The 24,340-nt window shown below is 42.2% G+C and overlaps 1 protein-coding gene across 2 annotated transcripts in view; it reads left to right on the forward strand.

Annotated features, from left to right (window-relative positions):
- Window positions 1-24,340, forward strand: part of LOC141144583 (serine/threonine-protein kinase ULK4-like) — a 1,176,078-nt gene that overhangs the window by 390,864 nt on the left and 760,874 nt on the right. For both annotated transcript variants that reach the window (XM_073630414.1, XM_073630413.1), the window contains exon 20: window positions 7,759-7,920. In XM_073630414.1, the coding sequence (XP_073486515.1) occupies window positions 7,759-7,920 (162 nt within the window). The remainder of the gene's footprint in view (window positions 1-7,758; window positions 7,921-24,340) is intronic.

Raw genomic sequence — 24,340 nt, forward strand, 5'->3', positions numbered from 1 at the left:
GTTACTAAGGCATAAAACTCAAACTATTGAAAACACTACTCACAGCGCTACCCCTATAAGTTATTATGTCTAGCTTGTATCAATTCATGTGTTATCACAATACTACTTTAAATCCTGAATCCAATACTATTATTCCTTCAAACATACAAATATCATATAGATGTAATAACATACAGTATATAGTCCACAGTAGTATTAGGCAGTTCTTCTAGTCCAGGGATATGCAATTAGCGGATCTCCAGCTGTTGCAGAACTACAAGGCCCATGATGCATAACAAGATTATGACAGCCACAAGCATGAGACCCAGAGGCAGAGGCATGATGGGACTTGTAGTTTTGCAACAGCTGGAGGTCCGCTAATTGCATATCTCTGTTCTAGTCCTTCCAATGCGAAAAAACCCAATGGATCTCAAATAATCATTCACACTTGTTTCATCTGTGTTAGTGTGGTAACACCTGTGCAGTCTCTGGTGATAAAAAATCAATTATGTGCCGTGCAGACATAATTCCATGCTCCCCTCTTGTGCCCACACTCACCAGAATGCATAAGCATGCGAGTCAGATGGACCTTATATGCTGATATATCTAGATGTATGAAACAAGAAATACCACTGCTCAGATCAGATCTCAATAGCTTGTGAATGCATATAATCTACCTGGTGCTAAAGGGGTGTGACCACATGTTAACACTAAAAATACTGGATAAACCCTCTGCACCCTCTCTAGCAAACTTTGCAATAACAAATAGGGATATTTAGTTCACATATATTGCAATACATGTTTAAGCTGGCCAACTATGTCAAAGTAATCCCTCTTTAGCCAGTCCTACTCTGTTCTGCCACTGCAAATGCTACTGTGGACACAATGCCAACATGGGGCAAACAAGCTATTGGAATCTGAGCACATGTATATTGTGTTTCTGTTGTATCGCAGGTCAGCGGCCAGGCCTAAACCTTGTAGCTCTCCCCCTTTTTGTGTCGATTTGTCCCATGTTGGCATTGTGTCCCCAATAGCATTTGCAGTGCCAGAACAAAGTAGCACTGGCTAAAGAGAGATTACTTTAACACAGTTGGTCAGCTTAAACATGTATTGCAATATGTTTGAACTAAATATCCCTATTTTTTTTATTGCAAAGTCTGCAGGTATAGCAGTGTGCAGAGGGTTCAGCCAGTATTTTTAGTTATATCCAGATGTATGCTCTCCTTCAGTGTACTTTCCTCTCTTCCGAGTCTCTTTCCTTTGTTGGTTCAGGTTTTGGGGAAGCCCCTGTGTCTCTCATATACCGTATATAAGGACAAACAAGGGAATGCTCCCATAGTGTAAATCCACTTTATTTAAAACAATTCTTAAAAACAAATTGCACTTACTTTTAAGTGTCGGTTCACATTGGTGTGATGCGGGAAACCCTGCGAATCCAGTGCACGATTGCTCCTGACTCGCAGGCAGTTCACACTGCCCTATGCGAATCACTGGGAGTGTCAATACAAAGTTAATGACACCCCCAGATCGGTTAGAATATCGCAGCGTGAACTGTCAATTCGGACAGGAATCAGATCGCATGGGTGTGAACACCCATGCAATCCGATTCTGGTGCAGACAAAAAAAAGGGGTCCTGCACGAGTTTGGTCTGAATGCGATGCAAATTCAGCCATTCAATCTGTGTGGCTGAGTTGCATCACCCAGACATCTCATATGATCTGCACAGTGGTGCGGTTTGAATCACATGCGGTGTCTGACATCGCACCAATGTGAACCCAGCCTAAAAGGTCATTTAAAACACAACATATTAACAACCCGGAAGTGCCGTGCCGGTGTCCGCCTCACGTGTGTGGTATATTGTCACTGCTCTAGACCATGGCTTACGTGTTTTGCCCCTACCACAGAGCATCTTCCACTAGAAAATCTCTGTGCAGGGTGGGGCTGCGAGTTCAATTGTCACAGTATCTAGCTTATATACTTATTGTAAAGACTTGTTAATTGTTAGGCCAATTGCACATACTTGCTGTCAGGGTCTGTTATATTGTCAAATACGGGGCTTTATCGGTCTTAACGGTTTCATTCATTGCATAATCTAATAATCTCTCTTTAATTGTAAAATATATACAGTGTGTGTATACACAGTCAGGTCCATAAATATTGGGACATCAACACAATTCTAATCATTTTGGCTCTATACACCACCACAATGGATTTTAAATGAAACAAACAAGATCTGCTTTAACTGCAGACTTTCAGCTTTAATTTGAGGATATTTAAATCCAAATAAAGTGAACGGTGTAGGAATTACAACAGTTTGTATATGTGCCTCCCATTTTTTAAGGGACCAAAAGTAATGGGACAGATTAACAATCAGCCATCAAACTTTCACTTTTTAATACTTGGTTGCAAATCCTTTGCAGTCAATTACAGCCTGAAGTCTGGAACGCATAGACATCACCAGACGCTGGGTTTCATCCCTGGTGATGCTCTGCCAGGCCTCTACTGCAACTGTCTTCTGTTCCTGCTTGTTCTTGGGGCATTTTCCCTTCAGTTTTGTCTTCAGCAAGTGAAATGCATGCACAATCTGATTCAGGTCAGGTGATTGACTTGGCCATTGCATAACATTCCACTTCTTTCCCTTAAAAAAACTCTTTGGTTGCTTTCGCAGTATGTTTCGGGTCATTGTCCATCTGCACTGTGAAGCGCCATCCAATGAGTTCTGAAGCATTTTGCTGAATATGAGCAGATAATATTGTCCGGAACACTTCAGAATTCATCCTGCTGCTTTTGTCAGCAGTCACATCATCAATAAATACAAGAGAACTAGTTCCATTGGCAGCCATACATGCCCACGCCATGACACTACCACCACCATGCTTCACTGATGAGGTGGCATGCTTTTGATCAAGAGCAGTTCCTTTCCTTCTCCATACTTTTCCATTCCCATCACTCTGGTACAAGTTGATCTTGGTCTCATCTGTCCATAGGATGATGCTCCAGAACTGTGAAGGCTTTTTTAGATGTTGTTTGGCAAACTCTAATCTGGCCTTCCTGTTTTTGAGACTCACCAATGGTTTACATCTTGTGGTGAACCCTCTGTATTCACTCTGGTGAAGTCTTCTCTTGATTGTTGACTTTGACATACATACACTTACCTCCTGGAGAGTGTTCTTGATCTGGCCAGCTGTTGTGAAGGGTGTTTTCTTCACCAGGGAGAGAATTCTTCGGTCATCCACCACAGTTGTTTTCCATGGTCTTCTGGGTCTTTTGGTGTTGCTGAGCTCACCGGTGCGTTCTTTCTTTTTAAGGATGTTCCAAACAGTTGATTTGGCCACACCTAATGTTTTTGCTATCTCTCTGATTGGTTTGTTTTGTTTTTTCAGCCTAATGATGGCTTGCTTCACTGATAGTGACAGCTCTTTGGATCTCATATCGAGAGTTGACAGCAACAGATTCGAAATGCAAATAGCACACTTGAAATGAACTCTGGACCTTTTATCTGCTCCTTGTAAATGGGTTAATGAGGGTATAACACACACCTGGCCATGGAACAGCTGAGCAGCCAATTTGGTCCCTTAAAAAGCGGGAGGCACATATACAAACTGTTGTAATTCCTACACCGTTCACCTGATTTGGATGTAAATACCCTCAAATTAAAGCTGAAAGTCTGCAGTTAAAGCACATCTTGTTTGTTTCATTTCAAATCCACTGTGGTGGTGTATAGAGCCAAAAAGATTAGAAAGGTGTTGATGTCAATATTTATGGACCTGACTATATATATTAAATGTGTCTCTCTCTCTCTCTCTCTCTATATGTATATATGTGTATATATATAGAGATAGAGAGAGAGAGAGGCATTTAATAAAACAGCCTTGCAGTTCCAGTTGCTTGTTTTATTTTCTTTCTTTTCAGAATAAAGGCAGAACTTACTTCTGTGTGTTTTGTAATATCAATACACTCTAGACAGCATATTGTACTTGAACTACTGTGAACCAACAGCACATCAAAATATTTGCATTTTCGCTTCACTTCACAAAAGCTCTGCAATTAGAATGTCACAGTTAGAGCAGAATGTCGACCTGTTATTGCATGGAACCAGGTTCGAGCAAGCTGAGATGAAAATAAATAGGAATTGCTGAATGTCAACTAAAACGAGTGGTCTATTTTTACTCTGCGTAATGACATTGATGGTAATAATAATAATAATAGTTTGGTTTTCACTTTGTAAAACAAAAATCATTATAAAGATCTTAAAGAATGATCATCTATTAAAGCAAAAACATTGTTATAAAATGCTTCATCATACAATCCCGCATACTGGTTGATATTTTTTTACTGTCACAAAATCCAATGCAAGAAATGCCTTGATCCAAAATGCCAGTTTGGTCCCTCTATGGCATGCACATCAAGGAGAAAGGGGGGGGGGTACTCTCCTCCCTCAGAAAAAGAAAGCATGCACTCCTGCAGGTAGACCTTCTACTCCCGAGACTAGGAAACATTTCTTTCACCTCTCTCAGACTTTCAGTTTCAAGTTCTGGCTCCAAGCCCTCTTCTCAGTGATGTGGCGCACCCACTTGTCAGACCGGGGAAACTTCTGATGGCCCTTTTGACCATCTGTTTATAACATAAATTTGATGTTTGGGTGCAGAGTGTCGTTTACAAGGGCTACAAACTGGAGTTTTGAATTCTGCCTCCTCTTTGTGCTCTTAAATTTGCTTCATTTCCCACAAAGATGGCAGATCTTCTTGCTTCTGTTCAGCAGCTTCTCTCTCAAATGGTCATTGCCCCAGTCCTAAATGAGGAATGCTTTCAAGGTCCTCAAACCTGTTCACAGCTCCTAAGGCAAATGGAGGCATTTGGCTCATTCTGAATTTGAAAACTCTCAACTTGTTCTTGCAGGTTCAAAAGTTCTGCATGCAATCAGCCAGGTCAGTCGTTGCCTCCCTCCTTCCAGGATGCTTATTTTAACATCCCTATTTTTCCTCCCCACCAACGCTGTCTGCATTTTACTGTGGGTTATGAGCATTACTACATTGTCCCCCTTTTGGCCTGTCCACTGAATTTTTACCAAGGTTCTTGCCCTGGTCCTAGCTCTGCTGTTTTCAGGGGACACATTGTTAGTTACCAGGGTGATTTCCCGCTGAAGGACCAGTCCCCACTAACCCTGTCAGCCAATGTACAGCAGAGAGTGCAGAATCTGGAGAGATTCTGTTGGATCCTCAGCCTTCGGAAGTCATCCCTGGAACCAACTTGCCTGGGTCTAAGACTGGAGATGGCCTTGTCCAGGATCTTTCTGCCCTGAAACAAACTTCAATCCGCCCGCTCATATGCCCTGGTTTGCCCTAATTTCATTTCTGCATGAGGGCTTTGGGGGTGATGGTGCTTCCTACAAGGCAGTGCAGTACAGCTAGTTTCACTCCAGTCTCAACATTGTCTTGCCCCACCCCCCACTTGTAGCTATTGGGAAGAACTACCCCCTTGCAGATACTGTAGCTAAATGATCAATGTATAGTATTAGCACGGATTAGTATTAGTGTCACCGGTGATGCTAGCAGCAGTTAGTTCCCACTTACCCGCCACACTATTGCAGTCCTATTATATGTTGCTGATCACTGCCACTCTCAGTAAAAAAAAAAAAAAAAAAAAATCCAGTATATATACCATAGTTTGTAGATGCTATAACTTTCATGCAAACCAATCAATACCCATTGGCTTTTTTTGCCAAAGACATGTAGCAGAAAACTTTTTGGCCTAAATTTATGAAAACTTTTTTTTTTTTTTATTGGATATGTTTTTTTAAACATTTTCAAAATGTTTGGTCTTTTTTTCATTTATGTAAGAAAAAATAAAGAAAAAACAGCGGTTATCAAACACCACCAAAAGAAAGCTCTATTTGTGTGTACAAAAAAATGATACAAATTTTGTTTGAGTACAGCGTTACATCACTGCGCAATTACCAAGTAGCGCAGTGCTAAATAGCATAAAATGGCCTGGTCATGAAGGGGGTAAAACCTTCCAGAGCTGAGGTGATTAAAGTAATAACAAACCCAAGTGTTGCTTTTTAGCTTCACATACTGAGAAAATAAAATAAACATTCCCCAATAAACTATGTGTTAAAATTCTTACCTCTGAACTTGTGGTTTACAACTTTCAATGCTGAAGGCTCCTGTTCCCTCATTGCTGCTTCTCTGAACTTATGGTCTTCTCTGGAGTTAACAGTGGACAGTGTAGTCTCCAGTCAGTCTGTTAGCTTGGGCAAGCCAGGAATAAGAAGGAGGAAATAGAAGGAGAGTGCCTTACCATCCTAGGCTACAGGGCTGTCTGTCTCTATTGCTCCACACAGAGTAGGCAGCCACCTGAAATAGGAAACCTGGGATAGCAGTCATGGTAAACGCTTAAACGGAAACATAGGCAAGGATTAAAAGATAAAGATGCTGCATATTTAGTAAGTGATTAAATTGGCTGATGAATGTGCTTAAAAAATGAGGGTTTCATATTATTTTAAGGCAGAGGTTCTCAACTCCTGTCCTCAGGAGCCACTAACAGGATTGCAAGATAACTGAAATACATCACAGGTGATATAATTTGCTGCTCAGTGATTGCAGTATTGTAGTCTGCATCTCCCTAGGGTTATACATAAAATCTGGCCTGTTAGTAGATCCTGAGGACAGGAGTTGAGAACCACTGCTTTAAGGTGATCCTAGGACTTTCACAGATACTGGGCTGAACTATAACATATGCGCAGATAAGATATAGCAAACATTGATCTATTATCCAAAGCAAGCTGCTGGGATGCACTAAAAAAATGTTATTGTCTGATTGCTGAGCAGTTTTGTTAAAGTAGTCTTAATACTGAGTATATGTTGTGTCCTTTGCAACAAGCAAAATTTAATAATTTATAAGAGAGCACAATTAATAACTTCAAAAACCCCTATCATCATCATAAGACAACACAGGCAATAACTACAATTTGCAAAGGTAAAGCATTTGTAAATTAAAATAATAAACATGTTATACTTACTTGCTCTGTGCAGTGTTATTGCACAGAGCAGCCCCTAACACTCCTCTTCTTGGTTCCCCGCTGGTGCACCCCCATAGTAATCTGCTTCCTATGGGAGTGCCCCTGCAGGCTCGCTCCTGAAGTGGGGCTGTGTGTGCCTATTGACACACACAGAGTGGCTCAGCCGCGCCCCTGCTGTTTGCTCACAGAGCCAATGGCTCCCGCTGCTGCCTCTGTGAGTAGAGAGAGAAAAAAGAGAGTCACTGCAGACTGGCACAGTGCTGGATCAAGATCAAGCTCAGGTAAATATACAGGGGGAGTGAAGGGGGGGGGGGGGATACAAGTAATGGGACATTTTTTGACCTAATGCATAAAACGCATTAAGGTAAAAAATGTCAACCATTTAGAACCACTTTAATTGTTTCCTCAAATACAAAATCACTTTTGAAGTGACCACAGGTACCTGCTTGGATTATGCAAAAGAAGTGCTAATTAGCTCTAACTGGAGCTTGTAGTTGCTCAGTGGCTTAATGACCATATCATCTACATACCTGATTATAAACTACTAACATTTTGAAAAAAAAAAAAAATGGCCACAGCATCTGGGTACTTTTTTCATTTTATGACCCTAAATGAAGTTTGACGGTGAAATATTACATTAAGCTGTAGTAGTGAAGTAAACATAAACAGATGGTTCATGGGCTCCTGGGAGTTTGTCTTGCTCTGTAAATGTGAGGCTCAGATATAATACATATTTATGTGTTTTTTCTCCTCTATAGGAAGAGCCAATCATACATCATGTGACTGCCAAAATAATTGAAAATGTCTGCACTACGATCACTTCACATGTCCAAGGATTCATCACTGGAGAGATTGGACCTGCACTGTGGTATCTTTTTACCCATTCCACTGTTGATTCTCTTAGGATCACAGCGATATCGGTATGAAAACCCATCATCTTGTCAGTATTCATTTTATCCTGTGCCTTCACCACCAGCAAATTAGCCTAGTTATAAAGCAGAAAAATGTTCTAGTAGGCTGTTATTATTGCAGTGTTTAAAGGGGAACTGTAGTCTTTTTAATATGTATGCAAAAGATTAGCTTAAAGAGAACCTGTCACAATAGCTTTTGTCAGTATTTGAATATTATGTTTTAAATAGTTATAACTGTGCATTTTTACATTTGAAACATTTCTGCTAACATTATTTACTTATCTGTTGCCTAAAAGTTCACCCAAAGTCTAATAATTGTCTTCCCTACAGCCTGACTTTCCACACTACCCTCAGAACCTGAGAAACAGTATGTGAGGTCAGGCAGTTGACATGCAGGAACTGTCTGAGTGCAGGAGACCTTTCTCAAGCTTAAGGCCCTTTTCACATGGTGCGAACTCTGTTATGATCAGCAGGGGATCTGTCCGCTGATCCCCTGCTGATCTGAGTAGTGCAAGCGGATGACCTGAGGGCAGTCCGGTGTAAACAGACAGCTGAGTCCGTTTACACCTGGCCGCCCATAGAGCAGAGCGAACTTGCTCAGTGTCCGCTCTGCACAAACTGAGCAGACATGGACCAAGCCCACTCTGCTCTATGGTCAGCCGGGTGTAAACAGACTACACTGTCCGTTTACACCTGACTGCCCCGCCGATCTGATCTGCCTAGATGGAGGGGGCGGATCCCCTTCCATTTTTTTCTTTTTAGCAGATTGGATTGCAGGTAGGCGGGTGTAAATGGACACAAGTCCCCCTTAATGAGACTATGCCCTAGAACTCCACCTCTCAGTGTATGATTGTTGGGTTAACATATGTGGAGACAACATATTTTGGTTCCTGTTTTCCTGAACCCTGAATTTCATGTATCCTTCCAGAGGAAGTCATGTACGTTTAGCTCAGTTATGTGTTATGTGATACTAATTGTATAATCTATGAAAATTTCAATAAAAGTTTTGTGGAACAAAAAAACGAAATAAAAAAATTCACATGTATATACGTATTCACAGCCTGAATGGTATAGAATAAGCAGGGTGATACATGAACATTTTGGTAGTTAAAGAAAAAAGAAAGTAAAGTAAAATGAAGGGAGAAAGAGGGGGAAAGGAATAGAGAAGGAGGAAAAAAGGGTTCACACATCCTACTGGGATACGGTTCTGTGATCCCTTAACATAACACAAGTCCCCAGTATCTGGAGGGATTGTTACAAGTATGCTGAAAGCTTTGAGGTTATCGGAAGTCCAGACAGATGTACCACTGAGTAAAAAAAAAAAACTGTGTCTGATGTTATTATCCGTGTAAAGTTCCTCCATCCTTGTGATAATGTTTACTGTGTCTACCTATAGGGTTATGGGTGAGTGAAGGAAGTTTTCAAAAATAGAGAAATAATTTAATGAGTTTTAGAGATTAAATTGTGCGATAATTTATTTATTTTTTTTTCTGGCTAGAAATAGATCAGGGAAAAATTGAAAGGAGAGCTATTTCTGGCAAAGGAGAAATGTGCTCAAGGTACATGTTGTTGTATATCCTACACATTTGATTCTAAAATGTTCAAATGAGGGAACAGTCCTACAATATGTGAGATAAGTACCCCTCTCCACTCCCTAGCATAAAGTATCTCACAAAAGTGACTTTTTATGTAACTTTTCTTTGTAACTATTGTATTATATCTTTTCATGTGACAACACTGAAGAAATGGACATGTATTATTGGGAAGAATTTAAATGTTCTTCTGAATATAAACAAATGCATTCAGGAGTCTAAAACCCACCCTTCTCCACTTTTTTTTTTTTTTTTTGCTATTGACCCGTGGTTCCTCAGGCTAAAGTCCTCACCCCCCACTCCCCCTTCCTTCATTCCCAGACCCTATTCCCATAACCTATGCCTACAGTATTTCACAAAAGTGAGTACACCTCTCACATTTTTGTAAATATTTTAATTATATCTTTTCATGTGACAACACTGAAGAAATTTACACTTTGCTACAATGTAAAGTATTGAGTGTACAGCTTGTATAAGGCCCCATGTACACGGGACGCTGCTAAAGGTACGTTCAGAGGCAGTTGGACGCTTTTTTAAACTGCCCCTGAACTCATTCAATGTTATCCTATGTCACCATGTACACAGTCTCATTTATTGCCGTTTTTAGACAGTTGCATTTAACAGCGTTTCTTTGAAAGCAAAAAGTGGATTCAGACGCCGAAGATTTCCACGTTTCAGACACCAAACGTGGCTAAACGCGGTACCGCGTTTAGCCACATATTCGTTTATAAGCGTTTTTAAAGGTGCCCTATTTTTTTTACATTAAAAATCTCAAAAATTATGGCAAATGATGAAAAACCATTAAAAAAAAAATTAAGAGAATGTAATTGCTTGCAATGATTCATAGACCATTTATATACCCTAATGAGCCCTTGATCCAGTCCAATACACCACTAGCATTGCTGTTATCCGAAGTATAATTGGAATTTGACCCATATGTTAGATTTGAACAAGCAACTTGTGGCAGGTGACATGGCAAGTGGACAATCCACAATTTGTGGCAGGTGACGTGGCAAGTGACAATCCGCAATTTGTGACCGGTGACGTGGCAAGTGGACAATCCACAACTTGTGGCAGGTGACGTGGCAAGTGGACAATCCACAACTTGTGGCAGGTGACGTGGCAAATGACAACCTGCAACTTGTGGCAGGTGACGTGGCAATTGACAATCCGCAACTTGCGGCAGGTGACGTGGCAAGTGGACAATCTGCAACGTGTGGCAAGTGACACGCTAAATACAAGTACACTGCTGCTCTCTCAGCTGCTGCTACTCACTCTGGTCTCACAAAATGGCTTAAATAACACTGTTTTTTTAGCTTGGGGAGGGTCTTATGATGATATCTTAACTAAATGCTTCTAGACGCAAATGCGGTTAAACGCAGAATGAAAATGCGGCTAAATGGGCGGGTTTAAACACCAGTTTAAAGGTGTCAAAAAAATTTGTTCAGAGTGTGTGCCCACCATTATTTTTTAGCATTGCCTTAACCCTCTTGGGCATGGAGTTCACCAGAGCTTCACAGGTTGCCACTGGAGTCCTCTTCCACTCCTCCATGAGAACATCATGGAGCTGGTGGATGTTAGAGACCTTGTGCTCCTCCACCTTCCGTTGGAGGATGCCCCACAGATGATCAACAGGGTTTAGGTCTGGAGACATGCTTGGCCGGTCCATCACCTTTACCCTCAGCTTCTTAAGCAAGGCAATAGTCGTCTTGGAGGTGTGTTTGGGATTGTTTTCATATTGGAATAATGCCCTACAGCCCAGTCTCCGAAGGGAGGGGATCATGCTCTGTTTTAGTATGTCACAGCACATGTTGGCATTCATGGTTCTCTCAATGAACTGTAGCTCCCCAGTGCCGGCAGCACTCATGCAGCCCCAGACCATCACACTCCCACCACCATGCTTGACTGTAGGCAAGACAAACTTGTCTTTGCAATCCTCACCTGGTTGCTGCCACACACACTTGACACCATCTGAATCAAGATAATAAGATTATCTTGGTCTCATCAGACCACAGGGCATGGTTTCAGTAATCCATGCTGCAGCAATGCTGGCAGCACTCATACATCTATTTTCCAAAGACAACCTCTGAATATGACGCTGAGCACGTGCACTCAACTTCATTTGTTGACCATGGTGAGGCCTGTTCTAAGTGGAACCTGTCCTGTTAAACCGCTGTATGTTTTTTTTTTTTTTTTTTTTTTTTTTAATTCAGTACTTTTTTTATTCTTTTCATAGCAGTACAAGTTATACATTTATCCATACATTTTATTCCAGATACACCTGGAACCCGCACAAAACAAAAACTAAAAGCAAAAAAAAAAAAAAAAAAAAAGGGGGGCAAAACCCAACAACAACAAAAAATAGATTTCCTCCCCCTACTGTATCTCTCCCCCCCTCGACCCCAAAAGCACCCCCCCCCCCCCCAATATTGTCCCTCTCCCATATTGATTCATCTTTTATTTTCATTGTCCCAGGCCTCTACCCAGCTTTTCCAGATGGCGTCAAATTTATCTTGGCTCCCTCTATGTTTATAAATAAATTCCTCCTTTATTATGGTTTCTTTTATTTGTGTTCTCCATTCTTCGACCCTTGGGGGATATATAGATATCCACTTCTGAGCTATTAGCTTTCGTGCCTGAAACAAGCCTCTCGTCATTGCGGTATGGGTATGTTTTGAAATATTTGGTTCATCCACTATATTTAATAAACATAAATTTGGGTCTAGTGAAATTTCTATACCTAATGCGCTATTTATGTTTTTAATTATATCCTGCCAATAACGATGGAGTTTGGGGCATTTCCACAACATGTGTATTTGATTAGCCGGCGCACCACTACACCTGGGGCATAAGGGGGATTCCCTGCGTTTTCATTTAAATCGTTTTTCGGGGGTATAGTATGATCTATGTGTAATAAAAAGTTGTGTTAATTTTTGAGTAGCTGACAGAGATACCTTTGGGATCGCAGATCGCTGTATGGTTTTAGCCACTGTGCTGCAGCTCAGTTTCAGGGTCTTGGCATTCTTCTTATAGCCTAGGCCATCCTTATGTAGAGCAACAATTCTTTTTTTCAGATCCTCAGAGTTCTTTGCCACGAGGTGCCATGTTGAACTTCCAGTGACCAGTATGAGAGAGTGAGAGCGATAACACCAAATTTAACACACTTGCTCCCCATTCACACCTGAGACCTTGCAACACTAACAAGTCACATGACACCAGGGTGGGGTGGGGGGTGCCTAATTGGGCCCAATTTGGACATTTTCACTTAGGGGTGTACTCACTTTTGTTGCCAGCGTTTTAGACATTAATGGCTGCATGTTAAGTTTTTGAGCCTGTTCTGAGTGGAACTTGTCCTGTTAAATCAAGACAGTTTCAGGGTCTTGGCAATCTTCTTATAGCCTAGGCCATAATTATGTAGAGCAACAATTCTTTTTTTCAGACCCTCAGAAAGTTCTTCTCCCAGGTATGCATGTACAGTATTGTAACCGAACCTCCAGCAATATCTTATAAATTGTAGATAGAGTGGGTGTACAGAAAGAGAGCACAGTTTTTTATGAGCCGCATGTCTGAGAGGAGGACTGTAATTTTGTGCAGAAATCCTTTAATCTGAGTTTGGTCAGCCAGTTAATCTTGGAGGTTTGTTTAGTGACGGCATTAGGTGTAAGAAAGAAACCATGGTAGAGGTTTAAGAATATCTTACCAGGGGCCATGTGTCCCTAGTTCCAGAGAGAGAGGGAGAGGGCATGAGCTGTGAAAGTTTAGAAGCTCTGTCAGAATTATATTTTTTACATGCCCATTTGGGAGATTTTCCACCACGTCATGCCCATATAATCAATGTCACTGGAACAGTTTATTTTGAATCTTACAATATATCCAAATGTCATCAATATTACACCTTCATATCGGAATCTTATAAGAACCACAATAGTAGAACTAACGTCTTGCAGCAGCCTATTAAAACTAAGCAGTAATGCTTCTGCGCATTAGATCAGGACATCAAAGTCTTAAACAAAAAGAAAGTTTTGATCTGTCAGAGAATTGCCATCACTACACAACTGTAAGGACATGGCCCCCGTAAACTCCGTAAGTTTTATTAAGTGTAACAGTGCTTTCCTCTGTTATTTTGTCCTCTGTTACCTTTGAAACAGGCATTGTCATCTTTTGTCTATGTATATATAAATTCTTGTAAATATTCATGATACATCTTGCTTTTGCTAGATGTGCAAAGGAAGCAGCCAAGGTTGAGTTGTAGCCAGGCAATGATGAATCTTTTACATTCTAAAATTCCTAAAGAATACATTTAGGTGGTTTGCATTTAAATCTGGTTGAAGTATCTCTAGAAGATATATACACAAAAATAAAAGACAAAAGTGTTTTAAGATAAAATCCTGCAAATATAGGAGACATAATGTGTCATGCATTCAACACTTTGAGTTATAAACTAATGTGAAAGTACCATGAATTCTGCTTGTCAAGTAGTAATAAATTGGCTGCACACTGATGCTGTCGCCAATGTACCAGCATTAATATAATAAGTAGAGGATTCCCAACATATAGTCTCACCTGTCCACCTCCATCTCCAATGTCTTTCACCCCAGAAAGGGCTTAATTATGAAGACAAGATTAAGCCCTTTGTGGGGTCTAACATGTTGGTGCAGGTGGTGAACAGGTGAGATTATATGTTGTGAATCCTCTAGTTTTATTATAGCTGGTTTAACATGGTAACAGTATCAGTGTGCAGTCCATTCATTTCTACTTGACATGTGGAGCATCTGAGTGAGGATGCACTCCTGGGCATGCACCCGATAAGAGCTGGAGGTACAAGCAAATAGGCAGGTATGGAGTGGCATAGCTACTACTGTAGCTATACCATAAAATTATATTGTAAAATTAGTTACATAATCCCCCTGGTCTGGTTCTTGTATTAAAAGTTCAGCCTGTTAAGTGGGATGCATATAGTCCCTAATGCCCCGTACACACGGTCGGACTTTGTCCGGACATTCCGACAACAAAATCCTAGGATTTTTTCCGACGGATGTTGGCTCAAACTTGTTTTGCGTACATACGGTCACACAAAGTTGTCGGAATTTCCGATCGCTAAGAACGCGGTGACGTCAAGCACGTACGACGAGACTAGAAAAGGCCAGTTCAGAACCAAGTGCGGCAACCTTTGGGCTCCTTTTGCTAATCTCGTGTTAGTAAAAGTTTGGTGAGAGACGATTCGCGCGTTTTCAGACTCGTGGCTTTCAGATCGTTTTCTGCCGTTCAGTTTGTGCTTGTGGGTTTGTATCTGCTCTTCAGTGCGTGCAAGCAAGTTCCGCGTGACTTTAATTAGTCATTGTATTCTTGTTCGTTCGTTACTGTTTTTCAGGTCGCTCTTCACAGGCCTTGCTGTTCTTCAGTGCGTTCTGTTACTTCGTTCTGAGCAGCCGACCATTTTCTAGCCATGTTGCGTATGCATACTCCTCGTAGAGTTCGTGCTGTGCGGGGGCTTGGTGTTGGGGTCCTGACCTTGACACAAGTCCAGTCCATGAACAGGGTGGGGAGGAGTTCATGGACCAAGAATTGGTTGCTTCAGCATGACCAGTTCTCTCATATGCCTTTGCTCCGTGAGATCCGTGAGAATAATCCTGATGATTTCAGGAACTTTCTCAGGATGACGGACCCCGTGTTTCACCGTCTGTTGGCTTCGCTGACCCCCTATAACAGCAGGCAGGATACTTGCATGAGGCAAGCCATCACTCCGGAGCAGAGGTTGGTCGCTACCCTGCGGTATTTGGCGACAGGGAGAAGCCTGCAGGACTTGAAGTTCTTGACAGGCATCTCCCCCCAGGCTCTAGGTATCATTATCCCAGAGACCTGTTCTGCCATCATACAGGTCCTGCAGAAGGAGTATATGAAGGTAAGATTTGTATCCTTTAATATCGCATTTTATTGTGTATAATGTTTGCTAATATATTGTATTTCTTTCCTCATTCCCTAATTACCATGATTTGAATATGCTGTGAATGTCCCCTTTGTTTTCATGTATGCTGGATTTTGATGTCATTATTTTTTTTAGGTTCTTCATACAGGTTGGCCTTCAATAATCTCCCCAACATGTTCTCTCCTGGCCCTATAGTCACCTCATGTTGTCACTTAACAATGTATTTTATCAGCTCCATAGTAGTGCTTTACCCCAAACACCTCCTAAAATGTTTAGAAATGCTATTTTAACTTTAAATTCAGGCAGAGTGCCAGAGGCTTTTTTTTTGTGGTGTCCCCAAATCATTTTTAGTAACCCTCCCTCCCCCAACTGGTAAGTCAGCTGATCCCAATTCTCTATCTATCCTCAATCATCTATCTGCTGACTTTACCCAACCCATACACACTATACCCATCTGTTTTTTGCTCTGATTTATGGATGAATTACCCAAAGCATGTAGTGCAAGGGCCTGCCTGTATACTTTCAAATGGTACTGTTTCAAGTTTTTGTATCCTATTATTATCTTGACAGGTAATAGCATAATGTCCAAATGTCCTCAAATGTGTACAGTGTGTATTTATATCTTTGTATTATGACACTTCTTACCTGTCCAGTGGGCTGCCAATAGTGTAACTAAGGAGGGGCTGTTCCAAGTAATACCCTGTATTTAGGCATTCATCTCTCAATGAAGTGAAGAGGGTTACCTGTCCAAGATTTCCACACACCCCATAATGTTAGAAATGGCCCATGAGAGGGGGGAGGGGGAATATGATAGGTGTACCTTATACTTTGGCGTTGTTAAATTCCCCTTAATAAATGCTATCTGGAGGTTGCCCCATAATGTTTGTGCCTAATCTGCTTGCCATGTTTCTGAGCAAAAATAGTAATATTTTTTTTTTTCCCTCAATAGTTTCCTTCCACGCCACAGGAATGGCAGACTGTGGCCTCCCACTTTGCCCAGCGGTGGGACTTTTCTAACTGCGGAGGGGCAATTGATGGGAAACACGTCCACATCGTCCCACCACCCAACTCGGGGTCGTACTATTTCAACTATAAGGGGTTCAATAGTATTGTGATGTTGGCGGTGGTGTTGGCTAATTACGACTTCTTGTATGTGGACGTGGGGAAGAATGGCCGGATGTCCGATGGTGGAGTCATCGCCCAGATGGAGTTCTACAGGCGTCTCCAGAATGGCAGCTTGGACTTGCCAGCTCCAGAGGACAATGTGGAAGGACTCCCATTTGTGTTCGTGGCTGATGAAGCGTTTGCGCTGGGGGACCACCTGATGCGGCCATTCCCGATGAGGACACTCACCCCGGAACAGAGGGTTTTTAATTACCGGCTGGCCAGAGCCCGAAGAGTGGTGGAGAACACATTTGGGATCCTGGCCAGCCGGTTCCGCCTATTTCTGACACCTATCCATATGGCGGAGTATAAACTGAACCATATTATACTGGCGTGCTGTATTCTCCATAACTTTTCAAGGAAACATTCGACCAACTATGCTGGCTCAGTTGGGCCTGAGGCCGGAATGATACATGAAACACTGATGGCGCTTGAAAGCGGTCGTCCTGGCTTGCCCTCCCTGAGTGCCCGTGATGTCCGGTTACGATACCTGGAGTTCTTTGCGGGTAGGGGGGCCATCAATATGCCAGCAAATATGTGAAGCCTTTTTATAATAAAAAAACAAAAAAAAACATTCTTTGTGGACATTTACTGCTTGTGTTTGTTTTAGCTGACCCTGACAGAAATGTGTTTATTCCAGAAAATGGCGTGATTGTGTTACCTTATACAAAGCACTGTTGGCTGTTATTTACTAAATGCAAAGACACATTTCACTACAAGTGCACTTGCAACTGCACTGAAACTGCACTTGTAGTGCCAAGAGGATTTGCCCTTAGTAAATAACCCCCATTTTCTCTGAAAACAGCAATGACATCACCCAAAACGTGTTGTAGCGTTGAGACAGTAATCCACACATTCTTGATTAAGAAACTTTTTTATACCTGCACAATCACATGTGCATTGACCAAAGGTTTTTCAAACAAACCAACATGTTTGTTGTATACCAATTTTTGGGGTAGCATTATCAAAAATAGAAATGTCCATTTACGATAAAACAGGCCTGTGTAAAACCAACAAGAAAGACACAAATCTTGAACTTACAAACTGTAGAACTTGAAGGCAGTATCACACATGAGTATTTAGGAACTGTGTTTGATATTGCGTTCAGATGGTGTGAAGTCACCCCAGGAAAAGCCACATTTGGAAGATGCACAGCAATTTACGAATTTCAACATGTGCTAGCTGCCATCACGGGAGATCAAGGGACGTGTTTGGGATGAGAAACCCCTTCCTCTCAGCTACTTTATTATTGAGGACTACTTTATTATTGCACCCCCAAAACGCATCCATTGATCTCCCGTGATGGCAGATAGCACATGTTGACACACTGTGTGCATCCTCCAAATTTGGCTTTTGGAAAAATCACAAAAACATTTTCCACATTGTAGCACACCAAAAAACAAAGGGATTTGGAGGGGCTTTAAACTCGCCCCAAAACATCAATGATGTTTTTAGTTTTTCCAATAACATCATTTATGTTTTTCTTGATGTTTTCCAATTGTAAATTACACCCCATGATCTCCCCGATCAGGATCTGGGCATTTTCGGATGTGAAAGGATCTGGATCCACAACATCACGATCACCTAAAAAGAGAGGAACCCCCCAAAAAAATTAGGTCTCAAAAATCTGCCGGCATCCATCTCTTACCTGAGCCTGTGGTCGCAGACACTCACCTGTTGTGGTGACTAGTTCCACCACGTCTTCTTCCTCCTGCTCAGCTTGTGTTGGGTGGATTTCCCCTTCTTCCAGAGGGGGGTGGGCTCTGATCTCCTCGGATGAGGGGTGTCCTCCGAGTCTTTTCTCCCCTATGTAAAACAAAAAGGTATAATTAGCACACAGATATTTGATGGCAGAACTATAAATAGGAAACATTGCTTGGAAGTGGGGTACAATGGGCAAGTTTAGCAGAGTTCAAAAATGTAGCATTTTCAGTGTCCTTTGTCAAGCTGCAATACTTTACCTGTTTGGTACAAGCTTCACAGATGGAGACCCCCATATAGTATACACTGGAGCACCTGTGTGGGCCCCCTAATAAAAATGGTGTTCTTGTGTCCCGCACTAGTGCTCCAGTGTCCAGATGTGAAAACAGCTGCTGAGTGTCCTCTCCTTACACAGAATCTAGTTTGCATTTCATTCTAGTAACAAAGCCATCTACACAACCAAATTCTTTTAAGACAAGTATAGGGCGTAAAAATGGTGGCCAAATGCATATGGCCTAAACAATGATGTTTTATAGGCCGAAAGAAAAATGTTTGATACGAACGAATAATGTGCCCATGAACATGAAAGTTGCCATTTTAAACTGTACAACAGTTCCTAAAAGCACATGGAGCAGCACGAACGTACTAAACATCAAAAGAATATTAACACAGCACAACTACTTACTTTTTTGCAGCACTCTCCGGATCTTTCTGTACTGCTCATGTTCTCTTAATTTGAGGTCCAACCACCGCTTCCTGAGCTGATCTTTCGATCATCGTACCCCGAATTTCCGGTGCAGACTCCTGACCACTTTCGCCATGATCTTGGCCTTTCTGATATTGGGGTTGGGGTAAGGCCCATACTTTCCATCATAGTCGGCCCTCTTCAGGATGTCCACCATCTCCAACATCTCCCCAAAGGACGTATTTGAGACCTTAAATCTCCTTCTGGATCGGGACGTCTCCGGATCCGGGCTTTCCTCCTCCTCCTCGTTGCTACAATTATCACGATCCTGCTGTGTATTCGCCATGTGCTCTTCCCCCACTGCGCCGAACGAAAAGGGGCGGGGAATAGACTAGAAAGAACGTCAGGGGCGGGCGGAGTTACACGCATGCGCAGTGTGTATAAAGCGTAACACGCGTGCGTCTTACGTACGATCTGTGAGTGGAGGAAGGAGCATCGGAGGCGCCGATCGTGATAACGAAGGTAGGATCTAAACTTGGGCCTATACGGCTTCGAAATGGAAGCCTATATTGTAACAAGATTAGGGGAGTTTGGCCTGACATTAGGGTTTGTCTTGTGTTGTGTCTTGCAGAGAAAATGGATGGCTTCAACGACCACAATTTCCTTCCCCTGTTCATAGACAAGTACAGGGAGCTGCCCTGTCTGTGGCAGGTGAGACATCCCCATTATAATCATAAACAAAAGAGGCAGGCAGCACTGGAGAAACTGCTGGAGTTGGTGAAGCCGGTGGTCCCCACAGCAACCATCCCCTATTTTAAAACCAAAATTGGTGGCCTGAGGAGCACTTATCTTAGGGAGCGCAAGAAGGTCACGGATTCCCAGAGGTCCGGAGCTGGAGCAGATGACATTTATGTCCCCAGACTGTGGTACTATGAGAGACTGCGATTTCTGTCAGACCACACTGAAGTCAGGGAATCCCTCTCTACTCTTCCTTCCACTCTTCCTTCCACCCCAGCTGAGGCTTCCGATGTCCAACCTGGGCCTTCCAGCCAGGAAGAAGTGGAGGAGCCCAGCTAGAGTCAGGTATAGCATTCTTCTACAGATTTCTGGTCAATAAATAAATTATGTTTATTAGATGTTATTATTGATCACTAATTGGTGATTGCAAAAAGTGTTTTACATATCAATAGACAGTAGTGGGCACCCAAAATTGGGACAAGAATGAAAAATGCTGGGCTCAGAAGGATAGTCTGTTATATTTGGTAACAGTCAATTTGCATCAGTCATGAGATGAAAATTGTGTGTGATTGATGAATAAAAAACTAAAACTATGTCCTTTTTTCATACACAGGAAGACCTCAGCCAGGAGGAGGTTGTGGAATGTGGCAGCCAGAAGGAGGCAGGGATTAGTGGCAGCCAGAAGGAGGCGGGGCTAAGTGTCAGCCAAGAGAAGTCTGGGACCAGTCGCAGCCTGACTGAATCACAGGTTCCTCCCCTCCGCCTTCCATATAAAAGAGCCAGGAAGACGACTCCCGTGCATGATTCTGCGCTCAGGCTGATTCAGGAGGCTTCTACATCCCTCCGAGCCTTACCCACTCCTGAAGAGGCCTTTGCCTGCATGGCTGCCACAAAACTACAGGGCATGCAGGAGGGTCAACGCAAGCTCTGTGAGGACCTTCTGTATAAAGTCCTAAGCAAGGGGGTGAGTGGGGAACTAACACCCAAGACCGACGTGATTGAGTTGGACCATCCTCCTCCTCCTCCTGCTGCCACAACTCCACCACCAGAGCCACAGCGTGGAAGGAAGACCAGAGAGTGATGGCCCTGGGTTCAGTCTGGTCTGACAAAAGCTGCAGTCTCTCGTATGGCCACAGCCTGGGGACACAGCTGTCATCTGCTGCTTTCCGGATCTCTGGGACTTCTGGACCAGACTGCACTCCCTTAGATAAGGACTCCTCAGGCCACCAATTTTGCTTGAAAATAATTGATGTGTGCCCTGGGGGTCCAAGGCTTCACCCACTTCTGCTGTTTCTCCAGTGTTGCCTCCCTCTTTGTTTAGTTGTGACCCCTTTTAATAAAATTTTTTTAGGGAAATTCTACTCTCCTGTGTGTGTTTTAATCCAAAAAGGACAGTTTGTTGGTGACGATTCAGGTACATTTCTAACATAAAATGTGAAATTAACAAGGGACACCAACACCAAACAATCTCCTACAGATTAAATAGAACAACATATCAATGGTGTTGTGGTAACTTGACACAAAAAAACACACACAAACATTTTCGGGAGTACAAATAAAAATTCCCCCAAAAAAATAACACCCTTCAAAAAATACAAACACAAAAAAAAATCTACATTAAAGCCAAACCAAAAAAAAAATACAACAAAATTATGTTGTCAGATGTGAGAAATAAAAATATATTGAGGGAATCCCGATAAATAGTAAATAAATACGTTTGTGAGAAGTGTGTGTGAATATGAGCAGCAAAACTACTTAATTCTTGTCACATTATAAAGAAGAGAGTGTGCTGTATTAAGCCATTTTTAACATTGCAGCGTGACGAAAGTGCTGTATCCATTGCGAACGCTAAGTTTGCCAGAACGAGCTGTTCCGTGTCGGAATTTCTTCTGAGCATGCGTGGCACTTTGTGCGTCGGAACAGGCCACACACGGTCGGAATTGACGCGATTGGATTTTGTTGTCGGAAAATTTTATCTCCTGCTCTCCAACTTTCTGTGTCGGAAAATCCGATGGAAAATGTCCGATGGAGCCCACACACGGTCGTAATTTCCGACAACACGCTCCGATCGGACATTTTCTATCGGAAAATCCGACCATGTGTATGGGGCATAAGGCCTTAGATTTCAAATGGTCTCATCTGCTAAGATTCATAGAAGATAAGCCTATATGTCAGCAGAGTATTGCAATCCTGAAATGAACAAAAAAAATCCAAAAGCCAAAAGGTTGTTCTTTATTTCAGCACAGAGGAATGCATCAATACCCTTATGCCAGTGCTTCTGAAACTATGGGTCCTGCATTTGGGTCCGTTCTGAGCACAGAAGACTCAAAGGAGTGCCACCATTTTTGTCAGAACCCCTCCAAAGTCTGAAATGGCTCTGTGAACGATTCTAGGTCACGGGGGTGTGCAGTGACCCACTTGAGATGCATGACCAAACAAGCTTTGGCCATACTTCTCTTTTAATATAAAACTTGTGCAGCTTAATGAATATCTACAAATATATAGCAATAATTTAAAGTGGTTGTAAAGTCAGAAAGTTTTTTTTTTATTTGAATGCATTCTTTGCATTAGGATAAAAAGCCTTCTGTGTGCAGCCTCCCCTGCAGCAACCCCCGCAGCACTCCCTAATACTTACCCGAGGTCAGCGATGTCCACTACTGTCTCTACCGTCCAGGACTCCCCCGTCTGGCTGAGACACAGCAGCTGTGCCGTTGGCTCCGCTGCTGTCAATCAAAGTCAGGGCTGAACCACAGCTCTGTGTCTGAATAGACTCACAGAGCTACAGCTAGGCTCGGGTACCCCCATATCAAGCTGCTTGCTGTACGGGCACTCAACAGGAGGGAGGGGCAAGGAGCACAGAAGAGGTACCCAAGAAGAGGAGGATCCAGGCTGCTCTGTGCAAAACCACCACACATAGCAGGTAAGTATAACATGTTTTTTATTTTTAAAGAAAATAAAAATAAACTTTACAATCACTTTAAGTAAAAAAAAAAATAATTTTATTACAATGTATATAATAGCTAGGTTGTCTTATAATACACATGAATAACGCCTCATTCACACTTGGCTTCACAGACAACGTGGGCAGAATCATATTATTCATCCTGCCTTTTCAGAAGCATGTCAAAACGTGTGAAACGGTTGCGGTGCCATTATTTCATGTGGTGCGTGAAAAAACACACAACGCTCCATGCCTGGAAAGGTTCTGGAGCTTCTTTGGCACATTTATTGCACATAGGTCAGTCCATTCAATTGATTGGGGTTCCCTATGCGCGAAAAACACACACAAAAACATGCTAGTGGGAACACATGTTCTGGCTATGCAAAGTGTGAATGGTGTTTTTTAAAGGCACTTTTCAAAGTTTCTTATCTTGTAGAATGATTGAACTAGCTTTAAAATGTAACTATGTTTTTCCCATAATAATAGAGCTGCATCTTTCCAGTTACTGTAATTAAAGAGATCCTGCAGTCCATTGATCTTATTCCAGGAGGGTTTACAATACTAAGGGGCCTGCAGGGATTTCACTGCAGTGTTGTCACTGTAGACCAATGGGGTCTTTATCTGAAAGAAGTGCCTCAGGGTGCTCTTTTCATTCATGGCTCCAGCATACTAAAGGCCATGGTGGACTCTGAAAAACAAAAAGAGAGTAAAAGAACTGAAGGCTCTGCTTAAATAGTGTGGTAGCCACATGCACAGTAATGTCTATGCCTGTATTGAATGCAAACAGTTGCTCACCCCGGTGGCATAGAGGCCATGGTTTAGATGCGTTCCTCTGAATTAATTACGCATATCACAAAAAGAAGGGAGAGGAAAAAAGTAATTCATCAAGGAAGAACAGGCAATTGTTACAAATATATAAATGCTATTTACTGAAATTCACTTTAACACCGATCAAAAAGAGTATACTGTTTAAAAAAAAAAAAAAAAAACAGTTACCACCACCAATTCTAAAATTGACAACGTTGTCATGGACAAACACAAATGGCGACCACAACCATAAACCATGCACACCTCCTATTACATGAATACAGAATGATATCTGATGTAATTAATTTATAATGAAGTTGATAATGCTGATAGACTGCAGAGTGACAGCTAATAGTGGATAGGGAGAAAGTGGATTGCAGTGCGACCACCCTGGGAATCACATCCTATGTGTAAACCATGAACGTTCAATACTGTGGGACACAAACAGCAGGAAAGGAGAGTTCCTGTGTGTGAAGGGCAATGAACCATGGAGAGTTTGATCGGGCTGAGCAGTATAGCTAGATTGGCACATCAATGGTGCTCAGGGGAGGAATACAACTTGCAAATAAAATGATAGTCCCGTGCTGGGGATATAGAAAGGTAAGATCTCACCCAATGTCGGCACTGTGATGCAACACTGATTCAAGTAGAAAAGCCAAATCTTGTTCGCACCAACTCCAGCTGGTTAATCATACTATCTTCCGTCCACCTGCATAAGGTCAATGGTAAGGTCCCAGTGGTAGTGTTCGGGGAACGTAGTACTGGACCAGAGAAGTGCAGTGAGTAATGCAGAGTCAGTCAGTGCATTCGGTCATCCTATCGTCCAGTTCCCGGGTTGGTTCAAACAGCCTGGTAGGATACGAGTGGGGATTCCA

This window comes from Aquarana catesbeiana, linkage group LG05 (assembly GCF_042186555.1).
Source record: "Aquarana catesbeiana isolate 2022-GZ linkage group LG05, ASM4218655v1, whole genome shotgun sequence".
In the NCBI taxonomy this organism is placed as follows: Eukaryota; Metazoa; Chordata; class Amphibia; order Anura; family Ranidae; genus Aquarana; species Aquarana catesbeiana.